This window comes from Xiphophorus couchianus, chromosome 18 (genome assembly GCF_001444195.1).
Source record: "Xiphophorus couchianus chromosome 18, X_couchianus-1.0, whole genome shotgun sequence".
NCBI classification, from domain to species: Eukaryota; Metazoa; Chordata; class Actinopteri; order Cyprinodontiformes; family Poeciliidae; genus Xiphophorus; species Xiphophorus couchianus.
In genome coordinates, this window is record NC_040245.1 from 16,709,229 (window position 1) to 16,736,190 (window position 26,962).

General features: G+C 37.7%; 3 protein-coding genes across 3 annotated transcripts; 2 read left to right on the forward strand and 1 right to left on the reverse strand.

Annotated features, from left to right (window-relative positions):
* Positions 1-741: 741 nt before the first annotated feature.
* LOC114133679 (transmembrane protein 255B) lies at positions 742-12,408 on the reverse strand. Its single transcript, XM_027999759.1, has 9 exons — positions 12,158-12,408; positions 10,552-10,691; positions 10,101-10,163; positions 7,081-7,170; positions 6,537-6,620; positions 6,370-6,455; positions 6,059-6,218; positions 4,649-4,750; positions 742-1,919 (listed from the first exon to the last, which is right to left on the reverse strand). Exons 1-9 carry the CDS (start codon positions 12,216-12,218, stop codon positions 1,776-1,778), a joined length of 930 nt encoding a protein of 309 aa, XP_027855560.1. The 5' UTR covers positions 12,219-12,408; the 3' UTR covers positions 742-1,775.
* A 1,203-nt stretch (positions 12,409-13,611) lies between these two features.
* rnf7 (ring finger protein 7) lies at positions 13,612-14,851 on the forward strand. Its single transcript, XM_027999592.1, has 3 exons — positions 13,612-13,844; positions 13,955-14,002; positions 14,693-14,851. Exons 1-3 carry the CDS (start codon positions 13,679-13,681, stop codon positions 14,809-14,811), a joined length of 333 nt encoding a protein of 110 aa, XP_027855393.1. The 5' UTR covers positions 13,612-13,678; the 3' UTR covers positions 14,812-14,851.
* grk7b (G protein-coupled receptor kinase 7b) lies at positions 14,842-25,377 on the forward strand. Its single transcript, XM_027999593.1, has 4 exons — positions 14,842-16,823; positions 19,041-19,478; positions 22,752-23,023; positions 23,698-25,377. Exons 1-4 carry the CDS (start codon positions 16,227-16,229, stop codon positions 24,026-24,028), a joined length of 1,638 nt encoding a protein of 545 aa, XP_027855394.1. The 5' UTR covers positions 14,842-16,226; the 3' UTR covers positions 24,029-25,377.
* The last annotated feature ends 1,585 nt before the right edge of the window (positions 25,378-26,962 follow it).

Here is a 26,962-nt window from a genome sequence, read left to right on the forward strand (position 1 = left end):
TCAAATTAAAGGTTGCGTTTATTTTGTATTCAGCATTACAAAGTCAACCTCTGTAGTTCTATCATGCTCTATAGTTGCAATTGCAGTTTATTTACTCTTCGCACAACAGCTAATGTGCATTCAGAATCCACAGAAAGCACATTAGAACATCAGCTTTGCCTTTTCAAATGGATTTTGATCTGAACTTTGACAGGGCCATGCTAACCTATAAACTATGATGCCCAAAGTGTCTTCCTTTTTAAAGGAAGTTGTTTCTTTGCTCCATCACCACATGCTTGCTAAAAATGATCTGTAAAAAATCACTGTTCCAATGGAAGTGCCTCGGTTAATTTAAGTAGATAACATTTGACCAATTAGCAGTAAAAACTGAATTATATTTGTGTTATATTTAGGGCCAGAAAGCTCTGCAACTCATTGAATCTAGTCTGTCCGTATGATTAGATTGTGTTGGTGTGAATTATTTCTGTTCAATTAGAAATCATGTGAGTGTTTTTTTGTAAAGTGACTTGAAATTGGGCTGAACCATGCTGCAGCCGGTGACACTGTTGTTACCTGATTTCACACCAAAAGGAAGAACCCACTCAGTAAATTCAGTAAGTGCTTGTAAAGGATCAAATGGGACTTACCCTAACATTTATGTAGTTATTCTTACATGGTTTGTTTTTGTCCCTGAACCTCTAATGTTTTGATGCAGGAAGATAAGAAACAATACACAAATCAGACATTGTATGGAAACTACTGTTTAGTTTCACACAGATCTTTTACTTTTCTACTTTACAGAGACCATAGTTACAGCTCATGCATGTGTTAAACACCAGGAGTCAGGCTTATTTTATATTCATTCATAAAACATAACTGTTAAAACATGATCATCTTTCAATTTCTTCTAGAAATTGGAGGAGACCCTTGTTATTTTTTGACTTCAGTTGATGCTGCATTTGGACTAAGGCTCGACTCAGATTCTGACACTTTCTACATTTTGTCTCCAAGGAAAACATCAAAAAACGTTTAAAGCAGGGTCAGGTTGCAGAGCGATTTCCCAAACTTTGAACATTGTTGAGCACAATCCAAGACAATATCTGAATATTGAAACAATATGACAAAACTGCAAACTTAAGAATGCATTGATATCTGTCTAAAGCTTACATGCAAGAAGAGAGTAAATCAGAGACGTAGCCATCAGATCCATGGTTACTGTGGAGGATCTGTAGCCTATATCAAAGGGCAGCTATAAAAAAAGTGCTTATTGAATTTAGTTAATTTACAAAATGTTTTTTTTTGACTCAACAGTTTTGAAAATGGTTGTGTAAAGCTGACAGAGACACACCCAAACCCTTTACAACTTTAATTGTGGCAAAACGTTGCTTTACAAAGTATTAATTCAGGAAGTCTGAATACAAATGTACACCACACTTTTCAGAAGCCCTATTTTTCTGTTGTTTGAGGTTATAGCATGACAAAATGTGACAAAGGTCAAGTGACACAAGTACTTTTTCAAGGCAGAGTGTGTCAACAACAGAATGTCAAAATGCCAAGAAAAATCTTATGTTAAAAATAATTCCTGTACTTTTGCTAAGACGGCATTTTCTTTAATTGCATCTAGTATGAAATATACACATTATCACCCATTATCACCTCCAAAAGTTAATATTTATGAACCTGTACATCATTACAACTCCATGTACTAGATTTCATAAAGCTCAGTTCTTGAATAAAATCTGCAGATGCCTCTTTTCCTCCATCCTCTGGATGTGTTTTTGGTGTGATGCTACGGCTCATGCAGAGAGGCCGTGGACTCTTTGAGACAGCAGGGTGGTCAGCGGGTTGAAGGGAGGCGGGTTGGACTCTGAGAGCACTGTTGGAACAAACCTCTGGGTAGAAGCAGTCTGTTCTCCAGGTGGGAAAAACTCTGACATCCTCTGGATGGACAGGACAAAGAGAAAATTTAAAGCATGTTCTTGTTTTCAATTTCCTGAAAACCTTTACAACAATTCCATGAGTCATTATTATGAGCTTTTAAAAGGCAAGGATAAAACTAAAGCAATCTTGTCATTGTATAAATAGAAATAGATGATTTACAGGTTTCAGTTTGACTTTTTTTATTCGATTTTTTATTAATTTACAATTTTGGCCTGAAAACAACTTAAACAAAAGGCTACCTTATAATGACTTCACACGTTTCCACCCAAGTCCCCATATTTGTAAAACACTGCTGTTTCCAAACAAGAATGCAACAGTAGTGACATAAATTATGACAGTTTTATTGTTCTGTTAAATGTACAGCTGTTCTGGTCATAAAACGGAGATTTATTGAACAGGACGGAGTGAAAGGCCAAAACCAGCTAGCAGAAATAATGTGAGAGGTCATGTGTGTCATTTTATCATTTTGGTTAAAAAATCTTTTTACAATATTTCTCTGAGTCTGAAATAACTAGGTTTGTCAATTTTAACAAATAGTCGTAGAGACATGTAAACTTTTGCATCTAATTTTTCTTCTTCTTTTTTAAATCATCAAATTAGTTTGCTGCACAGTCATTCCACGATGTAAAAACGCATCATCAGAAACCCAAAAGTAATTCAACAGTCAGGCTGTTGATAAATGCATGAAAACGTCTGGCTGCAGCACAAAATGTATTGTCAGACTTCCAAAATCACAATTAAATAGTTTTTTGCTCAACACTGTGAACTCAAACAGTACAACAGAGATCTTTAAATGTGGGACCAATTGTGCATTTTGTAGTTATTTAGGTTTTTTTTTATTACTTTTGAGGGTTTGTTGGTTTTAAATGACATTCTTGTGGAGTTTAATGTCTCATGTTATGTTATGTTATGTTTGCGATTCCTCCTCTGCAGTCGTGTTTCCTTGTGGTTATTTTATGTGTTTATATATTGCAGTGCATATTTGTTGGTCATTTATATCTTTTTGAAATAATTTTGCATTACTTTTTAATTTTCTTGAACCTTTTTCTTGTCTTTCATCTCAGTTTATTTTCTTGTCTTTTGCTATTTTATTTTCTATCTGTTCCCTATCCCTGAGCTTAAGTCGATTGTTGAATTTGTTATTTTCTTTAATGACAGTCCATCAAGAGCTCTGGGTTAAGCTACACAGGTATTTGTTTAGTACTACTAAAGATAAGCAACATTTTTCTCCAGAGACTTTAAACTTCACCTGAAATCTCTCAGTGTTGTGGCCTCTTTTAAAACCTTTTGGCTCCATCGGTTTTTAATCTATGGATGAGCGAGAACTGATGGTGTGCAGAAAGAGATTAAAATAATATGCATCTTGGACAAATGATCCAGTCTCTGTTGAGCGGCAACTGACATCGTTAAGAATCTGCGTACTTCACTGAGCTCTGTTTCAAATGATACTACAAGAAAAACAAGATTTGCATTTGGGACCGCAGATCTTGTCGTTGATTTACTGTGCAAAATGTGTTTCTTTTTGGAGTGTGAAACTGAAAACAGAGACGAGGCTTTTTCATTTGATTTCTAGCGAAAGCTCTGTGAGGTGCATGTCAGGCCATGTTAACAACAGAACCAGCTGTTTCTCCCTCTTAAAGCATCTCATCTGTCTGTATACCATTAAAATACCTAAAGCATAAAGTAATAGCATCGAGCATAATAAATGTTTTGAAACACATACTGTGACCAGATACTTTACTATCAGCATAAAAACTCTCTCATGCAGGCCGAAGCGATCCACCGACTCTGAGCATTTCTAGGGAAGACTCCAGAAACAAAAACATTAACACTACAGTTTATTAAAAAAAAAAATCTCTTGTTACTTTTTCTAGTGTTTTAGTTTATTATCATACCTGCTGAGCTGGCAGTATTAAATAATGACATCCCTCGAGATAAAATATGCTTTTACACTGAAAATTTTAGAAATATTTAAACCTTTAGGGAAAATTGCTAGCAGCACAGTTATCGCCACTCCTGTTTATACTTTGTATAGTCTGTTTTTTGCCAAGAGGACAGTACTCAGTGTTCCTCTATAATATTTTACAAGATTGGCGCACACAGAGAGAGGGATCTGTTATTATTTTCCCTAGATGAAGTGATCTTTGATCTTTCCTCTAGACCTGTGGTGTCCAAAGTGGACACACTTTAAACACTTTAAACACTTTAAACACCTCTGTTCTCTGTCCCCCCAGAGTCCTGGTTCTCTCTTTGTCTAGACAACCATCACTTTGTTGATTTAAGCATTTGTTTTGGATCCTTATTCTGCTGAAAGTTAATTAAGAATGTATTATTATTATTATTATATTTTTAGTCTACTTTACTAACCATGTTTTTCAGGATGTTTGGTGGAGGTTCAAAGTTTTTTTTTTGTTTTGTTTTGTTTTTTTTACCCCTCCAGGGGGTCTTTTGTGGGCTCAAGTGTCCCTTATATGATAGTAGGCTGACAGGAAACGGGGAAGACATGCGGCAAATGTCGTCGGGTCCGGGAGTCGAACCCGCGACGGCCGCGTCGAGGACTCAAGGCCTCCAAATATGGGTCGCGCTAACCACTACGCCACCACGGCACGCCCAGGTTCAAAGTTTTTACCATGAATGTTTTTATGTGGAAACAAATACATCAAGAAAAGATTGAGACGAATCTGACAAGTGAGCAAAACAGTGTATCTGGTGCTGACTGAATACTGACAGGAAGAAGCTGCTGAGTGTGTGTGTTGCCGCCCGTCAGCAGAGGAGCTGTAGGGGAAGATGCTGTGCTGTTAATGGCAGCAGTCGCCAGGTTGGTGCTCCTCTGCAAAAGAAAAGGAAATTATGCGAGCAAAAGTATATATATATATATATTTTTTTTAAAAAGCTTGAAAAACACAGATTCAAGCTCACTAAAAAATGTCCCATCTCTTAGTATGAAGCAACTACAGGATGAACATCAGCACATGATAAGTAGCTGTTCAAAAATATACCACATATTTATAGAGACTCAACTAGTGGGAGAGGAGAGTCGTCTTTTGCCGTCTCCCACACATTGAAATGAATGAAATGAATGAAAAGGATGAACCATGAAATGTGAGAATCACACTGGGCTCCATGGGACACAAAAGAAACATGTGTTTACAACCCAACAGTGAAAACACAGAGCAGCGCAAAGACAAGTGAGGAGGTGAAGACTCAGAGAAGTCACCTCATTAATTGCTGCTGATGACTTAATGAACTGAAGCGAGAATCATTTTGTGGAAGAACAACAAGCCGTGAAGGATGACACAGGCTGTGTGGTCCTGCTGAAGATATCACTCACAGAGCATTCCTTCCACGGTTTTAGGGTTTCTTTGTTGCTTTACCTAGACAGGGTAAAATATTCAGGGAGTTTTTCAGGCTGCATCCTTCAGTGAGAACTGAGCTCAGACGACTCCACCATGAAACGGGTGGAGAAAGAAAGTCTGGCATTTTAGTTTCAAAAAACTCTATATGGTCTTCAAAACCGATGTTGTAACATTTGAAACTATGAATGGACAAAGGGAAATTTGAATTTTAATATACTGAGCAAATATATTTCAATTTGACCATGGACAAAAATAAGATGCTGTGAAATTTAGTAAATAATGCAAGCTGGTAAAACAGTTTCTATTTAAGGAAAACCAGCTGATCACCTCAAGCCGTTGACTTGCAGCAGTTACTGCACATAATATCTAGATGTCGGAATAGTCCACCTATCTGCTCAGAGTTTGTGTGGCGAACTAAAGATTAGGGTAATGGTAAAGGGCCATCCAGCCTCAAAGAGGTGGAGCTCAACATCTTAGATAAATAGTAAAAACACCAGTAGAAACGCTGAGTTAATGAGGAAGATCTAACGCCAAAATATATACATTTTTAAGAAATTAAGTTTTATTCATCATGAGCAATTAATATTTCTTCATATATATTTAGTGTTGAGTTTAAAAAATTACACTGGATGTATTATGTCCCACTTCACTGCCTTTGTCTTTGTGTATTGTGTTAAAAAAAAAAGAAAGAAAGTCCTTCCTTAACTCCTCTGGCCCAGATTGGACCCTTCAGTCACAATCAGAAATATGAGGATGGAGGACGGTGCCATGGATTATCATACCAAGTACTTGATGTTTCCCAGCACGGCAGCGGTCAGTATCCCTGTGAAAAAGGCCACCAGGTTCACGCCAGTGAGGGTCCAGATTAAAATGTACAGGGTGAAAACTTCCTCACAGCTTTGCACTCCAACAAACTCAAAGTAGTTGTTCATATAGTCTCCACTGGAAAACAAAGAAGGGGTTCTGCTTTATCAGTCGTGTTATAAAATCCCAGAGTCTCAGTTCTGCATAAGTGAACAAAATCCATAAAACAAAAAGTGTCTGATGTGATATTGAAGCTGAAAAGACTCAGAAGAAATAGTGATTCTCTCACTTGGCGCAGTTGTAAAGGTCACAGCAGTAACAGGTCCCGCTTCGTACCGTCATGGTACAGGACTCCCTCAGATTCTGACATGGCACCTAATATTAACTTTAATTTGGTTTAGATTCTCGTGACTTAACCAGGTGAGAATAATATTTCTCTTCCTCATCATCACTCACCGTGGTGTAGAAGTTCTCATAGATGTAGCTGCTGCTGCCGCTGCTGTAATACTGACACCTCCCTGCTTTCAGGGGGCGCACGTCCTGACAAAAACATGTCAACAAATCATTGACTAATAAACATGAAAAACAATATGTAATAATATTTCTACACAAAAAAATTAATAAAAATCCAGACTGTGTATTGCAATAGAGTGCTTCTAAATCTCTAGGTACGATGCCAAATTGTTAGGTCTCCAACTACTGCTTCTATAAAGCATTAAAGCATTTCCCCTTTCTTTCTCCTCGTCACTGGATGAGTAGAAATATAAATCTTGACAAAACAGTATTTATCATATTAGATGCAAAGCAAAACATCTGATGTCTGAAGTTTTTGATAAAACACAAACCAAACTTTTCTTGTCATCTTAAGCTTTCACAACAGGGTCCTGATGTGACTGCAGTTAAAACAGCGCCGTGGTTTGTCTGTTTCGGCTGCATTATTTCATCATTAAACCCAACCATCTGAAGTTAATGTGTTCGCAGAAGAGGGAGTGTAACTCACCATGTTGAAGAGGATACCGACTCCATCAATCATCAGGCACAGAAAAGAGGTGATGATCCCGAAGCTGAGGAATACAATGGCAGCCGTCAGCTAGGGAGGAAAAATCAGAAAAGAATAGATAGAAGATGTTCATTATTAAGCCAAAATTCAGCTTCCAATGTCTACTCTGGCTGTGGTTTAGATTTGGTGATTTTAGTCATTTTGATAGATGTGTATTTTGCTTTTTATTTTTTTTCCAACGCTTTCAGTTTCCCATGTCTCTCATTGTCAGATTGTTGGTGGGCACTCTTCCAAGCCTTTTGTTTTACCAGTCTTTTAAAAAACAAAACTTTTCAGCTTGAACAGTTTTTGAATAGTTTCAGTATTTTTCTTTGTGCATTACGTTTTACCTTTTTAATTTCTGTCTTTGAAACTAAAGACAGAAATGCAAGGAAACTTACAGTGCATTGAAAAAGTATTTATACTTTATCAGCCATCCAACCTTTTTGCTTTGTCTTCTGCATGGCTTCAGTTAAACAGCAAATATGACCTGTTGAGGCTTTTTTTGAACAATGACTTTCTTCTTCCAGCTAGAGACCAGATTGACCAATAATTGTCCTGTCAACAGATTCACCCTCTGTGAATCAGAGCGGTTGCATATATCCTGAAATTAAATTACATACATCCGTACTTTACTCTGTAATTCGGTGAGTCCTGAAGGCCGTTGATGCTGCTGGATTTTATCTAGGAGTTTTAGAATACAGATGGCTGAAAAGACATACCTTACACAATTTTATTTGTGAAATTTTTCTTTTCCTTCACAGTTGGGTTTATCTATAAAACATAATGTCCCCCTGTGTAAAAAAACAAGGTTAAACAATTCAAGGCGAATAAGCACTTTTTTAAACATTATTCACTGGATACCAGCTTGGATTTGGAAAATTCAATACATTTATTACATTTGTGAGAATATTTGAATTCTTTAGTCCTTCTCATTTAAAATAAAGAACAGCATGTGTTCCCGGCCAGTACATTTCTTCAGTCTGAGTGCCTTTTTCTTGGTTTTCTTGGTTCTTTTATTGAAAATAGCTGGAGCCGCATCCTGGTGAACATGCTGTGAATAAAGTTATGGTATTTTTACCATGAAATATCATCTTGCTCTTAATCTAGTCTTGTTCATTGACATATTTTCAAACAACAATCGTCAACAGATAAAGCAAAATCCAAACATGCTAATCTAAACTCTACACACAGCAGCAACACAGATGTCCATAAGTGCAAGGAAGTATGCAGAAAGTAAATGACATGCAATAAAAAAAAGAAAGCCATGCCGATGCAAATCTGTAGGCAAGATTCCCTAAAAATGTGTAGAAGTGGAAAAGCTTGATTTAAAAAAAAACAAAAACAGATCAATCAAACTTTACAAATGAGTTTATGAACACAGATTAGAAGACGTGCCAGGAATTGATGTTTTTACACTTTTGTGTTTAGCAAGTCTGTAATGCTGCACTTCTAAAACCATTAATCACATTTTCATTGGCTAAGCTCATTACATGAATCAAAACAGCCTTTAAATAAAAAACAGATTTTCACTCATCCTGCCTCATCTCCTCGTTAGCCACATGTTTCAGCCAGTTCTGCAGTCCCCTCTGCACTAGAGGATCTTGGAAATGCTAGAAAGCTTAAAGTTATTTATGCTCACTAAAATAAGTTATAATAATATTATTTAAATTTAAATTTGACTACACTTCAGGTCTTCTTCTACTTATAATTCTTCCCTCATCTTCAACCTAATAGAGATTTTTTTTTATTTTGTGCTCTTTATCCCTGTATTTATTATTGTGCTTTAACATCAACCCACCAGTGCAACTAGAAATTAAAATACACCAACAAAAATCTCATGTACTTATCTCAGAGGTTCCTTCAGATTCACTGTGATACAGACTGCTACAGGAGGTCCTTTCTGCTCACAGTCATCAACCTCTACAAAAACTCTTTGGAGAAAATCGTGACACTTGATTTCCTTTTGAGATTAATAAAGTATTTTACAAATGAACTGAAAACTGCCTACAGTTTATGATAACATTTTCGGAAGGCTCCAATTTTCATACTTTCAAAACTGATTAATGTCTACAAAAGACAGCAAGGGTGTAAGGGTGTAAGAAAATGGGTGGATGGATGGATGGATGGGTTGTGCTGAGTTTGTTCATAATGTGTTTAACCAACATATTTCTCACAACCAAACTTTGCAATGTTGCAATATTAAATAACCACCAGTTGTTCATAGGAACAAATAAAGTAAATTGTGAGCGTACCTTGAACAGCACAGTTCATGCTTTCCTCATTATAACTAAGGGGTTATTCTTTAATAACAAAGCATTATTTAGACTCCCAGGCAGACCTAATAATTAGTGTGCAGCAGTAGACACTCTCTTGTATATAGTGTAAAAGTAGCTTGGAAAAGCTCAGGTTTCACCTCTTTCATCAGTCTGGGTTGTTTAGGCATCATTACAGTTCATTTGTTAGCCATGATGAGCAAAATGAAACTCGGCATTCTGTAGAAACATAAAACCTTGATTGTGTAACCTTTGAAACTGAAAACATTAAATGAAGTCAAATATGGGAGCCAGGAACTCTGATTTGTTTTCCTAAAACCAACACCCTGATGTTGTCATTTCAGCGAAAGGCAGCTGGTTTATTACACCTAACATCTATTTGTCTGCTGAGATTCTGCGTGGGATTTGTTTCGTCAAGGTTGTTCTTACTGGAAGAACCTCTTAAGTCTTGAGTCTTTTTTACGACTAACAGGTTTTCTTTAAGGACTGCCTCGAGCACTAATTTCCAAATGAAGAACTACCAACCACCAAAAAGATGAAGAAACCTTCCAATATCAGTGTGAAATCTAATACAAAATGTCTGAAAAGAGATAAAACAATAACAGTAATACGCCAGAGAAGGCGGAGTTTGTTCAGTAAAACATGATGAGAAATCATGGCAGTGGGAAGTGAACATCTTAGGTATTGTGTTGAATTTTACAGTACCAATTGCTTGCCGTTCTCTTCTAGGAGGAGTCCTAAAAATCCCAGGAAATAACCAAGAGTCAGCTGCAAGGGACAGAAGATTCATGTTAATCAAAACAAATATTGAAAAATATTTCTTTTTCAATATTGGCTCCTTTCCAAGAAAAAAAAACTCAACAAAAGCTTTAAAGCTGCCTGTGTGGTGCAGTTCTGACATTACATGAAAAATGTATGACATCGTGATGAAGGTAAACAAAACTCAATGCAGTTGTAGTACAAGATGCAGTAGATACAGATGTTTGAGGAATATCAGAATGCATTGAATACAAACAGCAGCAGTAGAATGTTAATTGCATTTCATAACCATTTTATATTAAAACTGTGTCTGAGCTAAACACCTGCAGAGACCAGAAGACGGAACTTTAAGCTGTTGTGACAGATTGCAAGGACGCAACTTTTTAAAACTACCTACAAAAACTCCTGAGATGTAGCCAGTCACATTCAGGCTCTCTGTGCGCGTCGTTGTGTAGGCTCCCAGCACCACCAGCAGCAGAGACAGACTGAGCATGCTCAGTACCAGCCACAGAGCTCTCCGGACTCTCAGCACCACCTCTGTCAAACGCAGAAGAAACAACAAACTTTGATCATACTACCAGGAGGAATAACACATGACTCTACATAAACCAAGCTGCACTCTGAGGAGCTTTTAAAACTCATGTTCTTTTCAGATATACAAACTAATTTGAAAATTATACACTTGTTCAGTCATTATCTACATAATTGCCCAAAGTTACTTGTAGGTGAACTATGTGAAATTTTTCCACCATCTGTGCAAACACTTGGCAGCCTTCTCTCCTTCCATGTTCTCCTTCACATCTGGACGCATCTCAGCAGATTTACGGCAGGGATTGTTTGATTACATCAGAAATAGTTGAAACCCAAATTTTAAGATGATTACGTTCAGTCTTACAGCTTTTGGAAGGAATTGTTTCTCGAATGCTCCTTTCCTATTTTTACTCCACGAGAAAATAAGTACTTGAAATAATTTTCATTTTTATACATTCTGCTTTTTATTAATAAACTTAGATATATATTCTTCCAAACATAATCAAAGACCGAAATCTCATATACCTGTGAACATTTAAAACTACTACTAATTTTTACTTAATGACTACAGTTTTGTAGGCAGGAAGATTTGTGATGAAAGGGCTTAATCATTTGTGTAAATACATTAACGAGAAACCTGAACTAGTGAGGTGTTGTGCATGAAAACCCAGAAAAAAACATGAACTCACATTAATTCACAGTGGAAATAAGTATCCAAAGATAATTAGAGTTATCAGAAACATTTGGGTTTTTGAAGAGGAATAACAATAACTGAAAAAATGCACAAATAGATGTATAAAGCTTTTCTGAGAAATACCTGCATAAAGCGAGTCAGGGAGTATCTTAAACACTTTTTGGGATAAAACAAATTGCAGAACAAAAATTTAATTAAATTAAAATGAGCAATCATATCAACTCTCATGTTAAACTTCTGACAGAAATAACTTTAAAGTTTATCCAACAAGCTAATAAACATACATTAACTTTGTCACAATAAAAACAGAGTTAATGTTTTTATTGTGTTTAAATTCTCTCCCTATGAAAAAGTTAAATTAGTTTATAGAGAACCATTTTATGAATTAGAATTAAATGATCAACCAACTTTGACTACAATGTATTGCAGTTGAAATTATACAGTCACATTCAGTTTAGTTACTTACAATATGATCTGAACTAAATTTGGACTGCATTGGATTCAACTTCAAATCAATTTAACTTGTTTACAAATTAATTTATATGACATGTAATTAGGTGTTAAATAAATCAAGCACATAATAGCAAAATACAACACATACAAGGGTGGTAATCTTTTATCAAATACCTTTCAGACTAGATAGTTTGGGTAACATCTACTAGAGTTTCGTCATCTGTTACTGACAATTAAGAATCCAGCGTGTTAAACAACTATTAAGATTGTAAAGTTAAAGTTTGAATTACAAAACAATTTATCTACTCCACTTCTGTTAAATTACCTGTCGGTTTGTTCATTATGTGTTCCTCCTTGCCTGCAGGTCTTTGGGTCCTTGCGGTCATTATAGTATAAGTGCCTCAAAACCAGTCCACAGTGTTTTCCCTGGGAGTGTAATCGTCCCAATCCGCTGGCTGAAGCTTTGGTGGGAACCTTTAAAAGTCTTCAGTGTCCAGAGAGACAGGGGAAACATGAAAGCTGCCGCTGCTCCAGCAGTGAGCTGCGTGTAGAGAGCTCCAGCCTCTGATGCATTCAGGGGTAAAAAGAAACTTGAGACTTTTTTTCCTCTCTTTCTTTTTGTCATCATACTCCAGGTGGCAATCTTCAAAGAAAATTATTATGAGGCTGTATCCAAACGAGCATCCTGAAACTAGTGACAGTGTTGGAAAAAATATTCACGTAACATTCATTTTATTAGTCTTTTTCATCTCCTTGCTGTGAATTTGGATACCTGACAAACATTTGTTATAAAAGAACTTAAAATTAAATGACCATACTCAAAGGGTCATTTAATTTGAGGTCCATCTGGAAAAATTAAATAAATCTTCAAATTTTTTCTTCTACACTCTTCCTTCCACTAAACTTTCCATCCTTGCATGAAGAACAGCCAGCTTCTTCCTTTTGTGGCTAACACCTCCCTATCAAGGATGTCAGTGATTGTCTGCTAGACAACTGTTCGTAAACAACCTTTCCCAGAATTGCGAAGACCATAACAATCCGATGTTATAGTTCTGTCATAATATTGTGATTTTCGAGCAAATTAATTTATGGTTTTCCTTAGCTAAGCCATAATCATTGCTTTGTGAATCTCCTATACAGTTTTGAAAGGGTTCTGTTTCACAATCTTCACAAGGCTTTTTGCTTTCACTCAACTTTCCATTAACAAGATTGGAAACCACATTCTGTGAATAACAATGACATTTTGTGACTGTACCCTCCTACTGGAGGGTGATGATGAGTGTTGGACAATAATCAAGTTGGGTGTTTACCATAATAGCTTTCATGAGATGAAATGACCATAAAATATTTCCGTATTACTATTAATTGGTTTTTTAAGTCTAATGTATTTCTTTTAAAAGCAGCAAATCATAATTGTCAAAATCAACATAAGTAATCATTTGAGATACATATTCTATAGTATAGAATAATTGCAGCAGCATACGTTATTTCAGACCTCAAGAAATGTGTGTGTTATTTTAATTAAAATATACCTTCAAATATGTATATTTATTAATCAACATTAAATTACTTTAAACTTTTTTTAAACTATTTGAAATAATTGCCAATAGAAGTTACACATATGCTATTCAAATTGCTGAAATAAGTTAACTTTTAGTTGATACAACAACGTAGGTACTTGTAGTTTTTATGTGAAAAGGGGTTTGCACTTAATGCCTGACAAACAGCGTCCTCTTCTGTCGCTATAGGAACAAGACGCTGGCTACGTGGTTAGCATTAGCCCAGCTGCCGTCCTTCCATTTTGTGCAGCTAAGCTAACGCCAGCTAACACCGTTTTGCGGCAGAGATGGATGACGGTGACGAGCCGGGTTTAGTCTTGTCGCACAGCACCTCTTCGGGCTCCAAGTCGGGTGGGGACAAGATGTTTTCCCTGAAGAAGTGGAATGCAGTAGCCATGTGGAGTTGGGACGTTGAGTGCGATACTTGTGCCATTTGTCGGGTACAAGTAATGGGTGAGTCTGGAGGAGTTGTGTTAGCTCAGCTCTGACCCACGGCTAATGAAGCTAAAGTGTTTGTAACAGTACAAATGAAGCAGTAATTCGGTTCGCTTTGCGCTTTACAGACGCATGCCTTCGATGCCAGGCGGAGAATAAACAAGAAGACTGTGTTGGTAAGATATTTAACACAAAAAAAAACCACACGATTTGCTAACAGCTGTGGTACTTAAGTTAATCAAACAAGCTAGCTTTGGCTGATTAGTGGGAGCCGTCAGGAAAAACAACATCCAGCCTGCTAATTACAGAATCCTGTTTAAAGAAATGCAGAAGAACTCGGTTTTTTTTTAAATGAGCAACAGCAGCATGTGTTATTTCAGAGCCCAAGAAAGATAAACGGAGTTATTTTAATTGAAATATGTCGTCAAATGTGTACATTTATGACTGTAGTTCTATCCCTGTTTGAAAACACAGCATGATCTCAAACACTTATTGAAATTGCCTTACTGCTGCTGCTGCTGAGTATTATGGCAAAATACAATCAACCTGCAATTCTCTGGTTATTTTTCTAATAATACTTATGGAATTATGTATATGTTTTTAAAGAGCATTAAGTGTGTTTGTGGGGCTATGATTGCTGTATCATTCAGTTACCTTAAAAAGAATAGTAAATAATTGATATCCTCACTTTTATCATTATCACAATAGTACCACAAAGTACTGTAATGAAACTTTAAGTCCATGTCGCCCACCCCAAACTTGTTTTTCCCCTTACCTCCCTGATGTATTTTCTGTCAAAGCCATTTCTTATATAGTCTGGAGTAGTCATTGAACTCAGCAGATTATGTTTGTTTTCTGTCTTTCAGTTGTATGGGGAGAGTGCAACCACTCCTTCCACAACTGCTGCATGTCACTTTGGGTGAAGCAGAACAACCGCTGTCCTCTCTGCCAGCAGGACTGGGTGGTTCAGAGAATCGGCAAATAAGCACCACATCCAGGTGTACTGTGCACGGATGCACCAGAACATGGTGACAGACTTCTCACCGATCCCGGCAGTATGTCCTGCGTTGTCCTCTACCTTTCAAGTGCATGTTTCCATTATACCTGGTGTCAAAGGAGGACAATGGACACAGTTAGAGCTGCGCAGATTCGTGGCTGAAGGGATCACACTTCAAGGAGAGAAGAGTAAAGTGTGTCGGAGCGTCATGTCAGCTTTACATTAATGTCTGCTGTGGTGTTTGGCACATCGTGAAAATGGGAGTTTCTTTTTTAAAGATTAAGGATTGTGAATAACTGTGATTCAGACACTCTAAGAATAAAATTCATACAATTCAAATAAAAGTGTCAAAGTGTGACAAATACTTCAGGTTTGAAGTCTTCAGTTATTTGTCAAAATAGGACTTTGAGTTTTAAAGTATATCACAAATAATCAAAACCCGCACACTGAAATCTTGCAGCTTAATTACATTCTGATTCCAATTAGATGTTTGAAATTCCCATTCTGTCTAGCATGTTCCTCTGAGCCTTTAGTAGACAGAAAAATAGTTTTTTATGGAATGTGCATGTGGTACTGATTGGTTACAGGTTGGATTTACGGATGTAAGTGCTTAGGCTGCAAACTGCTCTACATGACAGGTAACCTTGTTACCCATTATACAGTGAGCATTGGATTACATGTAAGGCTGGCATTGTTCCAGTGTCAAGGTATTCCCGGTGATTATATTTGAAACCCAATGAACTAAAAAGTTGAAATTTTTGTTTTCTTTGCCAGCTCAAAAACCAATAAACGGGAGAGTAAGTGGAAGAGAGTTGGCCGGATAATTGACTTAGAGATGCTATTGGTTGGAAGGCTGCATCAACCTTGTTTAACCTGAGGTTGATGTGAAAAAAAGAAGCAGCCTCAGTGTTTTGTGCCAAAATGAACATAAATAAAAATGACGACCAATGTGGACTGGCTGTAAGAAATAAGTATTTTTCACAACATAATGACTTGTTTTTTTTTTGTTTGTATTTTTCTAAATGTAGTGAAAACCTGACTCCTATTACAATATTGGGGGTTACTCTAAAGAAGTCTGTAAACTCATAAATTCAGTGGTCTCCAGTGACTTCAAGGTTGGAGCTGGTATCCTGTCAGAGTGGCAGTTCAGCGGTTGCCCACAGCCACTTTGTATCTCCTAATAATAGACCAGTCTAAATCCTCTTAAGTTCAAACCACATAAGTTGCTTTCCCCAAGTGCCGTCTTTGCAAAAACGTGCAAAGCCGTGTGGGACAAGGCGGTGAGAACGTTCAAGATGTGGGAGCTTGATGGGCTCTCTTGTGCCTAGATTTTCCAGATGGGTGAATTTAAGTGTTCTTAGTTTAACAGCTGTTTCCCAGTACACCTCAGGATTTATCCACCCATGGGTGACCTGGCAGGTCTGGTCAGCTTGGTGGCCAACACAGCCTACCTGAGAGCTCTGGAGTCCGATAGCAACGAGCTAAGAATGCGCCGAGAGTCTCTGACGCTGCCCACGCCAAAGAAGTTCTCTGCTCCTCGGGCAGCACTGGAGAAGACCTATGAGTCACTTTGTGAGCAGCAGCCTATAGGAAGGAAGTTGTTTCAGCAGTTTCTCCTGACCTCTGACCCTCAGTGTGTGGCTGTTGCTGAGTTTCTGGAGGAGCTGAACAACTGGAGCGCTGCCGAGGACGGAACCAAAGAAAAGGCCAAACAGAGGATACTGTCAAAGTTTTGTCAGCCTCAGTCTCAGACTTTCCTCTCCTTTCTCACAGCAGAGGATGTCAAGGCGTGCCTGTCTCTTTTCGACAAAAACGACAAGGCAGCCGTGGAGGAGATGAGAGAAGCAACTAGAAAATTTCTAAAAGGAAAACCTTTCCTGGAGTACATGAGAAGCCCCTTCTATTACCGATTCCTGCAGTGGAAGGAGTGCGAAAGGCAGAAGATTACTGACAGATATTTTTATGAGTTCAGGAGTTTGGGCAGAGGTGGCTTTGGCGAGGTTGGTACAAAGCTTCCCATCAAAATCAACATGTTCAAAGTAGAATACAGACAAATTAATAGGCCTTTCTCTAGCTCATTAAAACTATAGCGCAGGGATGGTGCTTTGCAACTTTTAGATGTGTCCCTTCTTCAACACACCTGAGTCAAATAATGAGGACTCTGGAGAACTTGACTGCATGCTGAGGAAGGGAGTTAGATGTGTCCAAACATTTAGATTTAGGGACACATCTAAAAGTTTCTGGGCACCGGTACTCAGGGCCTGGATTTGAAGAACTGTTTTATGGCATGGCGGATGTACAACAGGGATCTTCATCCAATCTTTGAGAGCTTTTAGGAACATCCCTGCTCCAACCCAGCTCAACCTAATGATTGAATTACCTCTTTAGTATGAGCATGGTGTGTCTAAAAGCTGCAGGACAGTATCTCTCAAGGACTGGAATTGGATACTCCTGCTGTACAACATTATTGCTCAAAAGTGCAAATAATTTCTTAAGTCAGTATATATTACTCATGTAATACTAACAAAAGGCCCAACATACTTCATAAAAGTATCCAGTGATAAGTGCGGTATGTCCTGGATAGGTTGCCAGTCTTATACAGTGCAGCATAGAGACTAAAGTGAGATTTTTTTAAAACTCATAACTAACTTTCAAGCATGGTGGTGGCAGCATCAGACCATGGAACCCATTGGCATAGGGGTATTCCACAAAATCCCTGGATTAATTTTTGAGAAGGGCTAAATCAACCTCAAATCAAATCTTAGTCCACAGTTGGACACTGTGGCAGGTTCCCTCAGCACAATCGTTGCTAATGGATATGTAACCAAGTGAAAACCAGGGTGCATGTATCATTTTGACCATGTGTTGATTAAAGTAGGTGCACAAATAATTCAAACATGGTCACTCTATTGTTCTTAAACAACTGACGCTTTTTGTTTCATAATCATTTCATTCTTTAAAAACACAGGTTTAAATAAATTATTAAAAGTCCAGATTGGGGCCGTGCTGTGGTGGCGTAGGGGATAGCGCGACCCATGTTTGGAGGACTTGGGTCCTCAATGTGGTCGGGTTCGATTCCTGGACCAGGCTACATTTTCCGCATGTCTTCCCCCCTTTCCTGTCAGCCTACTTTTATATAAGGGACACTAGAGCCCACAAAAGACCCCCTGGAGGGGAGGAAAACAAAAAAGTCCAGATGGAATATGATATTCTTGCTAAATATATGTGAACTTCTGACCAGATCAGTATAAGCGCTCATCATGAGATCATCTGTTTGTTACACGAGCAAGGGTTAGCAAGAGATTAAGACAAATTTTAATTCACATAACACAAGGTTTTACTTTGAGTGCCTTGTCGTAATATCCCATAACTTTCTCAATTTTCTGTTCCGCCAGTGTTGGCAAGAAAAAATCAGCACAGGAAAAAGTCAGCAGAAAGAAATACACTCCCTGGTCAAAAATGGTTGAATTTAACTAAGAAAAAAGGTACAAGCCTCCTATTGGATAATTACTGCACTGCTGATGATCTTTCAGCTGATAAGCTAATTGACCCAAAACTGATGGAATAGGTACCTTCTCATTTCTTTGACAACCATATAAAAAGATACTTCCTGTGGTCATGGAAGAAGGGTTAGTCTGTTCCATCAAGCAGAGAAAACATCTAAGCAGATTGCAGAAATTACAGTTTTAGTCATTTCTGCAATCTGCTTAGATGTTTCCTCTGCTTGACGGAACAGACTAACCCTTCTTCCATGACCAGAGGAAGTGGGTTAAGAACTGTCCAGTCCACAATTAAAAACTGGAAGAATAGTGGGCAACAATCATCTTTGCGGAAGAAATGTGTTTATAAAAACCCTGAATGACTGATTGGTGATGAATCACTTATCAGTTAAATGATTGGTGACATCAAATCGAAGAAAAACAACAGAACTCTGGTCTACGTTTAATAGTGAAAGTAAGAGCAATTCCACAATTTGAGGAAAACTCAAATACCACTAATCGGTGAGGCTTACTTGAGAAAAAAGCTTCAGTTTGCAAGAGAGCATAAAGATTGAACTCTAAGCTATAGGAAAGCTATAGGAAGTCATAATAATTAGACAGAGTGACTTTTTTTGGTAGTAATGTGGCCAGGCAGTGCATTTTAAGATGCTAAAATAATCCATAAGATGCTAAAGCCAGTCTTGGTATTAAAATGAATTATGTTGTCCTGTCTGACAGGTGTGTGCAGTCCAGGTGAAGCACACAGGCCAGATGTACGCCTGCAAGAAGCTGGACAAGAATCGTCTGAAGAAGAAAGGAGGAGAGAGGCTGGCCCTTATGGAGAAGCAGATCCTGGAGAAGGTCAACAGCGCCTTCATTGTGAACCTGGCCTACGCTTACCAAAGCAAAACCCACCTGTGTCTGGTCATGACCCTAATGTCTGGAGGAGACCTCAGGTTCCACATCTATGAGTTAGGCAAGAGAGGCATCCGCATGGAGCGTGTTGTTTACTACGCAGCCCAGATTGTTGCCGGTATCCTCCACCTGCACTCTATGGACATCGTGTATCGAGATCTGAAGCCTGAGAACGTTCTACTGGATGCGAAGGGCCAGTGCCGACTGTCAGACCTGGGACTGGCTGTGGAGCTGCCAAAAGGAAAAATGACTTGCCAGAGGGTGAGTACCCGACATTCATGTGGTTTGTGCGGCTGCAAAATCCTCCTCTACTTGGAGCACAGCATGGCAAAACCCTTAGCAGCTTGTTTCAGACATGGTACATTTTTGCCTTCTCTTCTTTCCTTTCTCCGCACAGTTCAGCTGCCATTTCAAGTAGCTTATCGGGAACAGGGATGATAGCTCTCCTTACAGTCGAGCATGATCCTGTGCAGCCAAAAGTTATCTCATTAAAAGGTGCCTGACCTGATGCTCAGCTATAGCCTGCTCTGACTCAGAAATGTACAGCAGACCAGGTAGAGCCTGTGAGCATTAGCTGACTAATCTGTGTCCTACAAATGCCAGAAACATTGTGGGTTTTGCATTTTTGTTCATTATGATGAGTCAGGTGATTTAGAGCTGGTCCAAACTGAAGGAAAACCCCAAAAGCTCCTTCAGTGACAGACTATTGCATCCTAAATGCACAAAGGAGCGGTATCGCATATCCTTCGTAGCTGTAAGACTCCCTTACTCTGAGGTTTATGGTGGTGTCTGTTGTTGTCCTGTTTTGATTTGCTTTTGTTTTTGCGTTACGTTGTGTTATAGCTTGATGAGGGGTCTGAGTATAAAGTGCATAAAGATCTGATCAAATTTGAAGTATTTCACGTGCAACTTTCTATATTAAGTTAATTGAAGTTGTAGTTTGAAAATATAATAATAAATGATTAAAATCAGTCGTTTTCTAAGTTGTTTTCTTAATGGAAAATTGTCCTTGAGACATGTTAAAGATTTGCTTTGTTTCAGCACTCATTGCAGTTACTGGTTAGTACAATTGTCTTTGCCAAAATCAGTGTTGCCCCAATTACTAGTCCTTACAAAGCTTATACAGCCTAATTTAACAAATGAACATTTTTGAAAAGATAATTTATTTTTCTTAACTCAATTTACAAAGTGAAACTTCTTATATAGATTAATTACTTATTAGTTATGACTATTTCCCTCTTGCAGTTACTGAAAACACAATATTTAAGAGAAGAATATTACATCAGACCAATATAAATCTTTAATAAAGCAATGTGGGATTAATCAAAAGGATGCTTAATATCTGCTTGAAGTTGGTTATTTTTAAAAGATCTTTTAATTCTGATAAATGAACCTCATCAGAACCTAATTTAAAAAAGTACATTTATATTTATGCTTCACACAGAGTGATATATTTTAGGCACTTATTTCTACTAATTAGAAATAAATAAATTATAACTTGTAGCAAATAAAAACTCAGTAACATAAGGGCAATAAAAATGTATCTTAATGCTGAAATATAGAATGGAATAGAAAATAAATATGTTTTAATTGTTCAACAGTGAGGAAATTCAAGTGCGCCAGCAGCAAAGTAAAAATAAAGCATGCAGATTCTCACAAGGGAACAAATATGAAAACAGAAAATAAGAATGAGAGGTTTTACAGCAAACTTATAACATAAGAGAAAAACTACACTGACATTTTTTTTAACTGTTTTCTCAGATTCAAAGACATGTGCAACTGAGGATACTTTAAAAAATACAAGAGCAAATGCATCTGTATACAATAAGAACAGCAGAATATTCACAAGAAATCAGAAATTGAGTAAAAAACAACAGGAATGTAAACACTTAACTGAGTTTTTTGAGAGCGCTGATTTTTAGTCTTACAGCTGCTGCAAGGAAGGATATGCGATAGCGCTCCTTTGTACATTGAGGATGCAGTAGTAGTGAAGGAGCTCTCCAGTTCAGCAGCAGTCTGCAACAATCTCCTGATAGATCACTGCGGTAATGTTGGTCCTGATAAAACACAGAGGACCAGGGCCAGCAGATGGCATGCCTCCACAAATAACCCACATTGTGGAAACTTTACACTGAACCTCAAACAGTTTGGCTTTTCTGCGCCTCTTCAATCCTCCTTCAGACTCAGGAAACCTTTATCTCAAAATGAAATGCAAACTTTACATTAATCAGAAGGGGATTTTTTTTAGTCTTTTTTATCTTTGGTCCTTTTGCTAGTGTAGGCAAAATTTGAAAAGAGCCCTTTTTCTCCTTAATCATTTTCGTAGTGTTGCCCACACTGACATTGTCTCTGGTTTATAAGTGGCTTAAACAAAGTATGCAACAACTATCCTGGATTCTTGAAGCACTGATTTGTACCCCAACTCTTGGTTTGCTTCACAGTTCTCTTAAAGCTGCTAATATCCCCTTTTTCTGCCAAACCTTTTTCTTCCATTTAACCTTCTATTAATATTCTTGGATAGAGTGCCACAGCCAACTTCTTTATTAATATGTGACTCACTTTCTTTGTGAAGGGTGACAGCAAATCAGAAGTCTTCTTTCTTTATAGGCCATGACCTGACCATTCATCAAACATTTCTGATTAAAAAAATTTATAATTGCTAGTAAGTATTGGTTAATTTTTCTGAGATACCTCTAATTATTCACCATTTAATTTGAAATGTTTAACTTTTTTCGGCCGGAAAAGGGTAGAGTGCCTTCTCTGGGTCAGGGGGGATGTCTTGCCCCAACTTAGAGTTTATTTGTCTCGGGATCTTGTTCATGAATTAGGGAAAAATGGAGCGGGAGATTAACACACGGATTGGCGCAGCGTCTGCAGTGAAACGGGCGCTGAACCGGTCTGTTGTGGTGAAGAGAGCACTGAGTCAAAAAGCAAAGATCTTGATTTACCGGTCGATCTACGTTCCTACCCTCATTTAAGGTTATTAGCTTTGGGACATAACCGAACGGATACAAGCGGCCGAAATGAGTTTTCTCGGTAGGGGGTCTGGGCTCTCCCTTAGAGATAGGGTGAGAAGCTCAGTCATTCAGGAGGGACTAAGAGTAGAGCAGCTGCTCCTTCATGTCGAGAGGAGCCAGTTGAGGTGGCTCGGGCATCTGGTCAGGATGCCTCCTGGATGCCTCCTGGGTGAGGTGTTCCAGGCACGACCCACTGGGAGGAGGCCCACAGGAAGACCCAGGACACGCTGGAGGGACGATGTTTCACTGCTGACATGGGAACGCTTTGGGATTCCCCCAGAGGAGCTGGAACAAGTGGCTGGGGAGACGGAAATCTGGGCCTCCTTACTTAGGCTGCTGACCCCGCGACCCGACCATGGATAAGTGGAAGAAGATGGATGGATGGATGGATGGATGGATGGATGGATGGAAGGATGTTTAACTTTAACATTCACCAACTTTGTCTTGTGACACTAATGTCTTCATTAGTGATTTTTCCCATCAGTTTTCAATGATTCTCTTCTGTTCGTCGTTGCAGGCTGGTACGACCGGCTACATGGCTCCAGAGATCCTGAAGCAGGAGTACTACCGCACGTCTGTGGACTGGTGGGCTCTGGGCTGCAGCATTTATGAGATGGTGTCTGGTCGTTTGCCTTTTAAAGACTTCAGGGAAAAGGTGCAGAACAGTGAGGTGACTCGTCGAACTCTGGAGGATGATTGCAAGTTTGAAGACAAAAGCTTTGATGGTCCAACCAAAGATATCATCAACCACTTTCTCAAGAAGAAGGTTCTGTTTCGCCTTGGGTGCCGGTAAGAAAAGTCCCTCACTACAAAATACCGGGAGTATGGTGTCAAGAAAGAAATCATGTGGTAGTAGGAGAAATATGCATGGAGACAAGAACAAACAGGATCAGAAGAGCTAGATACACATTTTGATCCAAACAGGGGCATTACAGTTTATTAAGCAGAGCTAAGAAAACATAAATTCACATTGCTTTTAGAAATAGTTCTGTGTTATTTTATAATTATGACATTTTTACATCCTGATATCACAGCCTAAGTTGTTGCTGTGACTGATGAGCCGTTATTCTGGGTTTAATGAGCAAAAACATGATGAGATTCTGGCAAAAACATTAAAATTACAACAAATGATGAAATGTTGACACATTTCATCATTTGTGAAAAATGAAAAATATCTATTTTTCTGTTTTATATTCAAAGTAAAAAAGATTTTTTATTTAATTTAAGCAATAAAAATTGAACGAGTTTGACTTAGAACTAAGACCATCAAATACTTTGCCAAAATGTGTTTTAGAGTGTTTGTAGTAAAAAAATATATATATTAAAATTGATCTTTAAACTCCTCAAATTAATGGCATTCATGTACATGATGAGTCTAATTAGTGCTTTTTTAGTCTGGCACCTCAAGTCACATGAACCAATTCATTAAAAACAGATTGTTTGTTTGGTTTTTTTTTTTACAGTAGAAATGACGACCCAAGGACTCACACGTTTTTCAAGAATATCAATTTCCACCGTCTGGAGGCAGGGCTGGTGGAGCCCCCCTGGGTGCCAAAACCGAATGTGGTCTACTCCAAAGACTCTGAAGACTTTAGGGACAACTCTGAGATCAAGGATGTAAAGTTTGATGCTAAGGACGAGAAATTCTTCAAGGAGTTCAGTACTGGCGCGGTCTCTGTCCGCTGGCAGAGGGAAATAATCGACAGTGGAGTATTTGACGAATTGAATAATCCGGAAGTGAACGGACATGGCCAAGAGAACGTGTGGACGTCTAGGATGTGCAACATTTTGTGAGATTCTGGATTTCTTTACTTGAAGAAATTGTTAAATTCACTCATTGTTAGTGCTACGTGTTAAATTAAGTTGCTCAGAGACATTTTAGGCACTTGCCTTTTTTTCTTCAAATCAATGCATTTCTTTTCTATTGTACTGTTACAAAGCTTAATATGACAAAAAGTCTGGTAGTAATGATGCCATGGCCAAACATAACAAAACATTATTCACAAAAGTTAAGTAAAACAAAAGGGTTCAGCTGCTTCAAACTTTGTCCTTCTATTCCTGGTTAGACAGTCCGTCCCAGTGGATTCATAGTTTCCATTACATCATGCATCCTTTTCAGCAGGCAATTGTTCGCATATGTTTGTAAACAAGCTGGGTAATGGTTGCATGTCACTGACAAATTGCTGAGTTATGATAACGTATTTGCTGGTAAATCTTCTAATTCTTATAATCAACAATGTGCCAAAAACCAATAGGGCCTTTTGGTTGTGACAAGGCAAAGTCATACACAGTGTGATTGATGTGAATCCTCTCAATGACAGATTTTTACCACTAAGTGTCGCCAAACACCAACAAAGTGCATAAAGCCTCACCATCACCTCTCAGCAACAAAATTAGCTTGGCTGTGTTGGTCTGGTATTTATGAGGATGTAGTCATTTTTAATAATAAATCCAGACACAAAGAAACTTTGTCCACACACTTTCTTTTTCCGCCTAGAAAAAAAAAGCAATTAAAAGTGCCAATCTCCTATTAGTGGAGAATGTTTTATTTAGCCTTCATGGTTACTAAGTAGATACATAATTTCTCCTTGTCCAAGAAAGCTAATTTATTCATTATGCGATTGATATAATACACTTAGCAAACAGTTTTAATAGCTTATCCTGTGTTTGGTACACTTTTCAATCTGTCAGCTTTGAAAAATTGCTTTGCAATAAGTTAAGTAAGCTACAATTTTAGCAAGCAAATTTAAACTTCTTATGCCAGCTAAAAATTCAAATTGTTACCCACATGTTTAGAAATCTGTTAAAATAAACTGCTAGCTAACAATGCTTACTCTTTCTTACCATTAAACCGTTGACCACAACATATAAATATTAAACATCATTTTGTAGATTGTAATTTAAAGCATTATTTGTTTGTTGGTGAATATAACAAATTTCACCCTTAGATTTTTTTCCAACAATTCCTTTAAAAAAGTTACATTATTAAATCAGAGGTAAATGTTCCGGAAGACAGCACTGTCACTGTGTGGCCCTCATGTAAAAATGTAAACTCTGTATCAATATTTTGATAGTTAGCTATTTTAAATATCAGTACGGAAGAGGATTAGGGCCGCCAAAAAAAAAGAATAATTCTGACTTTAATCTCAGAATTCTGACTTTAATCTCAGAATTCTGACTTTAATCTCAGAATTCTGACTTTAAACTCAGAATTCTGACTTTAAACTCAGAATTCTGACTTTAAACTCAGAATTCTGACTTTAATCTCAGAATTCTGACTTTAATCTCAAAATTCTTCTTTTTTTTTCGGTGGCCCTAATCCTCTTCCGTAGCTAACAAATAAAGTTTGTGTCAAAGGTTTTGTGGCTGGTCATTAAGAGCAGGGTCATGTAGCCCCAATCCTTGAGAATCAGTGTCCTGAAATGTTTCGATGTGATCGTAGTCAGCACATCCAAATTACACAGCTGATTATATCTATATACAAACTATCTGCTATCACTACTCCTTAGGCAGATGTTTTAATTTTACAGAAAAAGAATTACACAAACAATTTGATTCAACAGCCCAATATTGTGTCTTTTCAAAATACACCTAAGAAACTTAAATTTCGCTGTTGAAATCAATGATGCATCTCTGTTTTAGACTACTTTGAAAAATATGGAAATTATTTGTTAAAAGAGAAAAGTGTAATCCCTTTTAAATCCAGTGAGCTAAATTTAAAATTCAGAGCAAGTACAAATGAAATGGGAAGCTTGAGAAAGAGAAACATTTAGGTAGACCAAGGACATCTAGAATGTTTGCTTGGTGTATCTCAATGAAACCGGTTGCAGTAAATGCACAAGATGGCACTGAAACTGTAGACATGCTTCTCATTCAGTCAGGTGGAAATAAGTTTTGAAGTCAGTCCTGGACAGCTGACCTGTCTGCTGGTGTGCCAGAATTTTGGGACCTGACTAATGAAGACCATAATGTAATAAAAACTAAAGATGTGTAGCAAGCTACTACTTATTATGATATGTGATTCCATCATTTTCTACTTCAACAAACTTGAAAACAGTATTAATTACAACAGAGACATTTAACTTTAAGTTAGGTTACACAAAGCCATCACTGTTACCTGAGTAAGTTTTGCGCCTTATCTGAAATTTTTAAACATCCTTTTAGAGGAGGGACGACACTTTTTCGTTGCCAGGAATTGCTTTGTATGCCCTTCACCCAATTTTTACTTGTTTGTGTATTTACCATAGAGCAAATAGTTCAGCTTGTCAACTCCTTCTTAAAGCTATTAGCTAAAACTGGATCTCTTTAAATTCAATTAAGCTGCTGGATCTATGCAAAATTGATAGTATGTAAAACGTAACTATCAACAAACTGCACAAAAAACTCACAACTAATGGCATATGCTTAATTGTTCCAAGGTATCACAGAACATTAAGGATAGAAGAGGTTTTACCCAAACGGGCTATGAAAAAAGCAATTTAGAACCTCAAAGGTTGCAAATGTCTGAGGTGTCCAATTTAGCAATCCATGTCACTAAATTTCTTGCCAAAAAAAAGCAATCACACTAAATCATCTACATCATTCAGACATATTTTATAGAGTTTTACATAAACTCTTAACTTGGAAGCCACTTTAATGTTATACAATCTAATGATTAAGTGAAAAGAAATCCATACTCAACGAAAACAACAGTTTATTATTGTATGCCAATGCAGTTTTCCCCTTGAA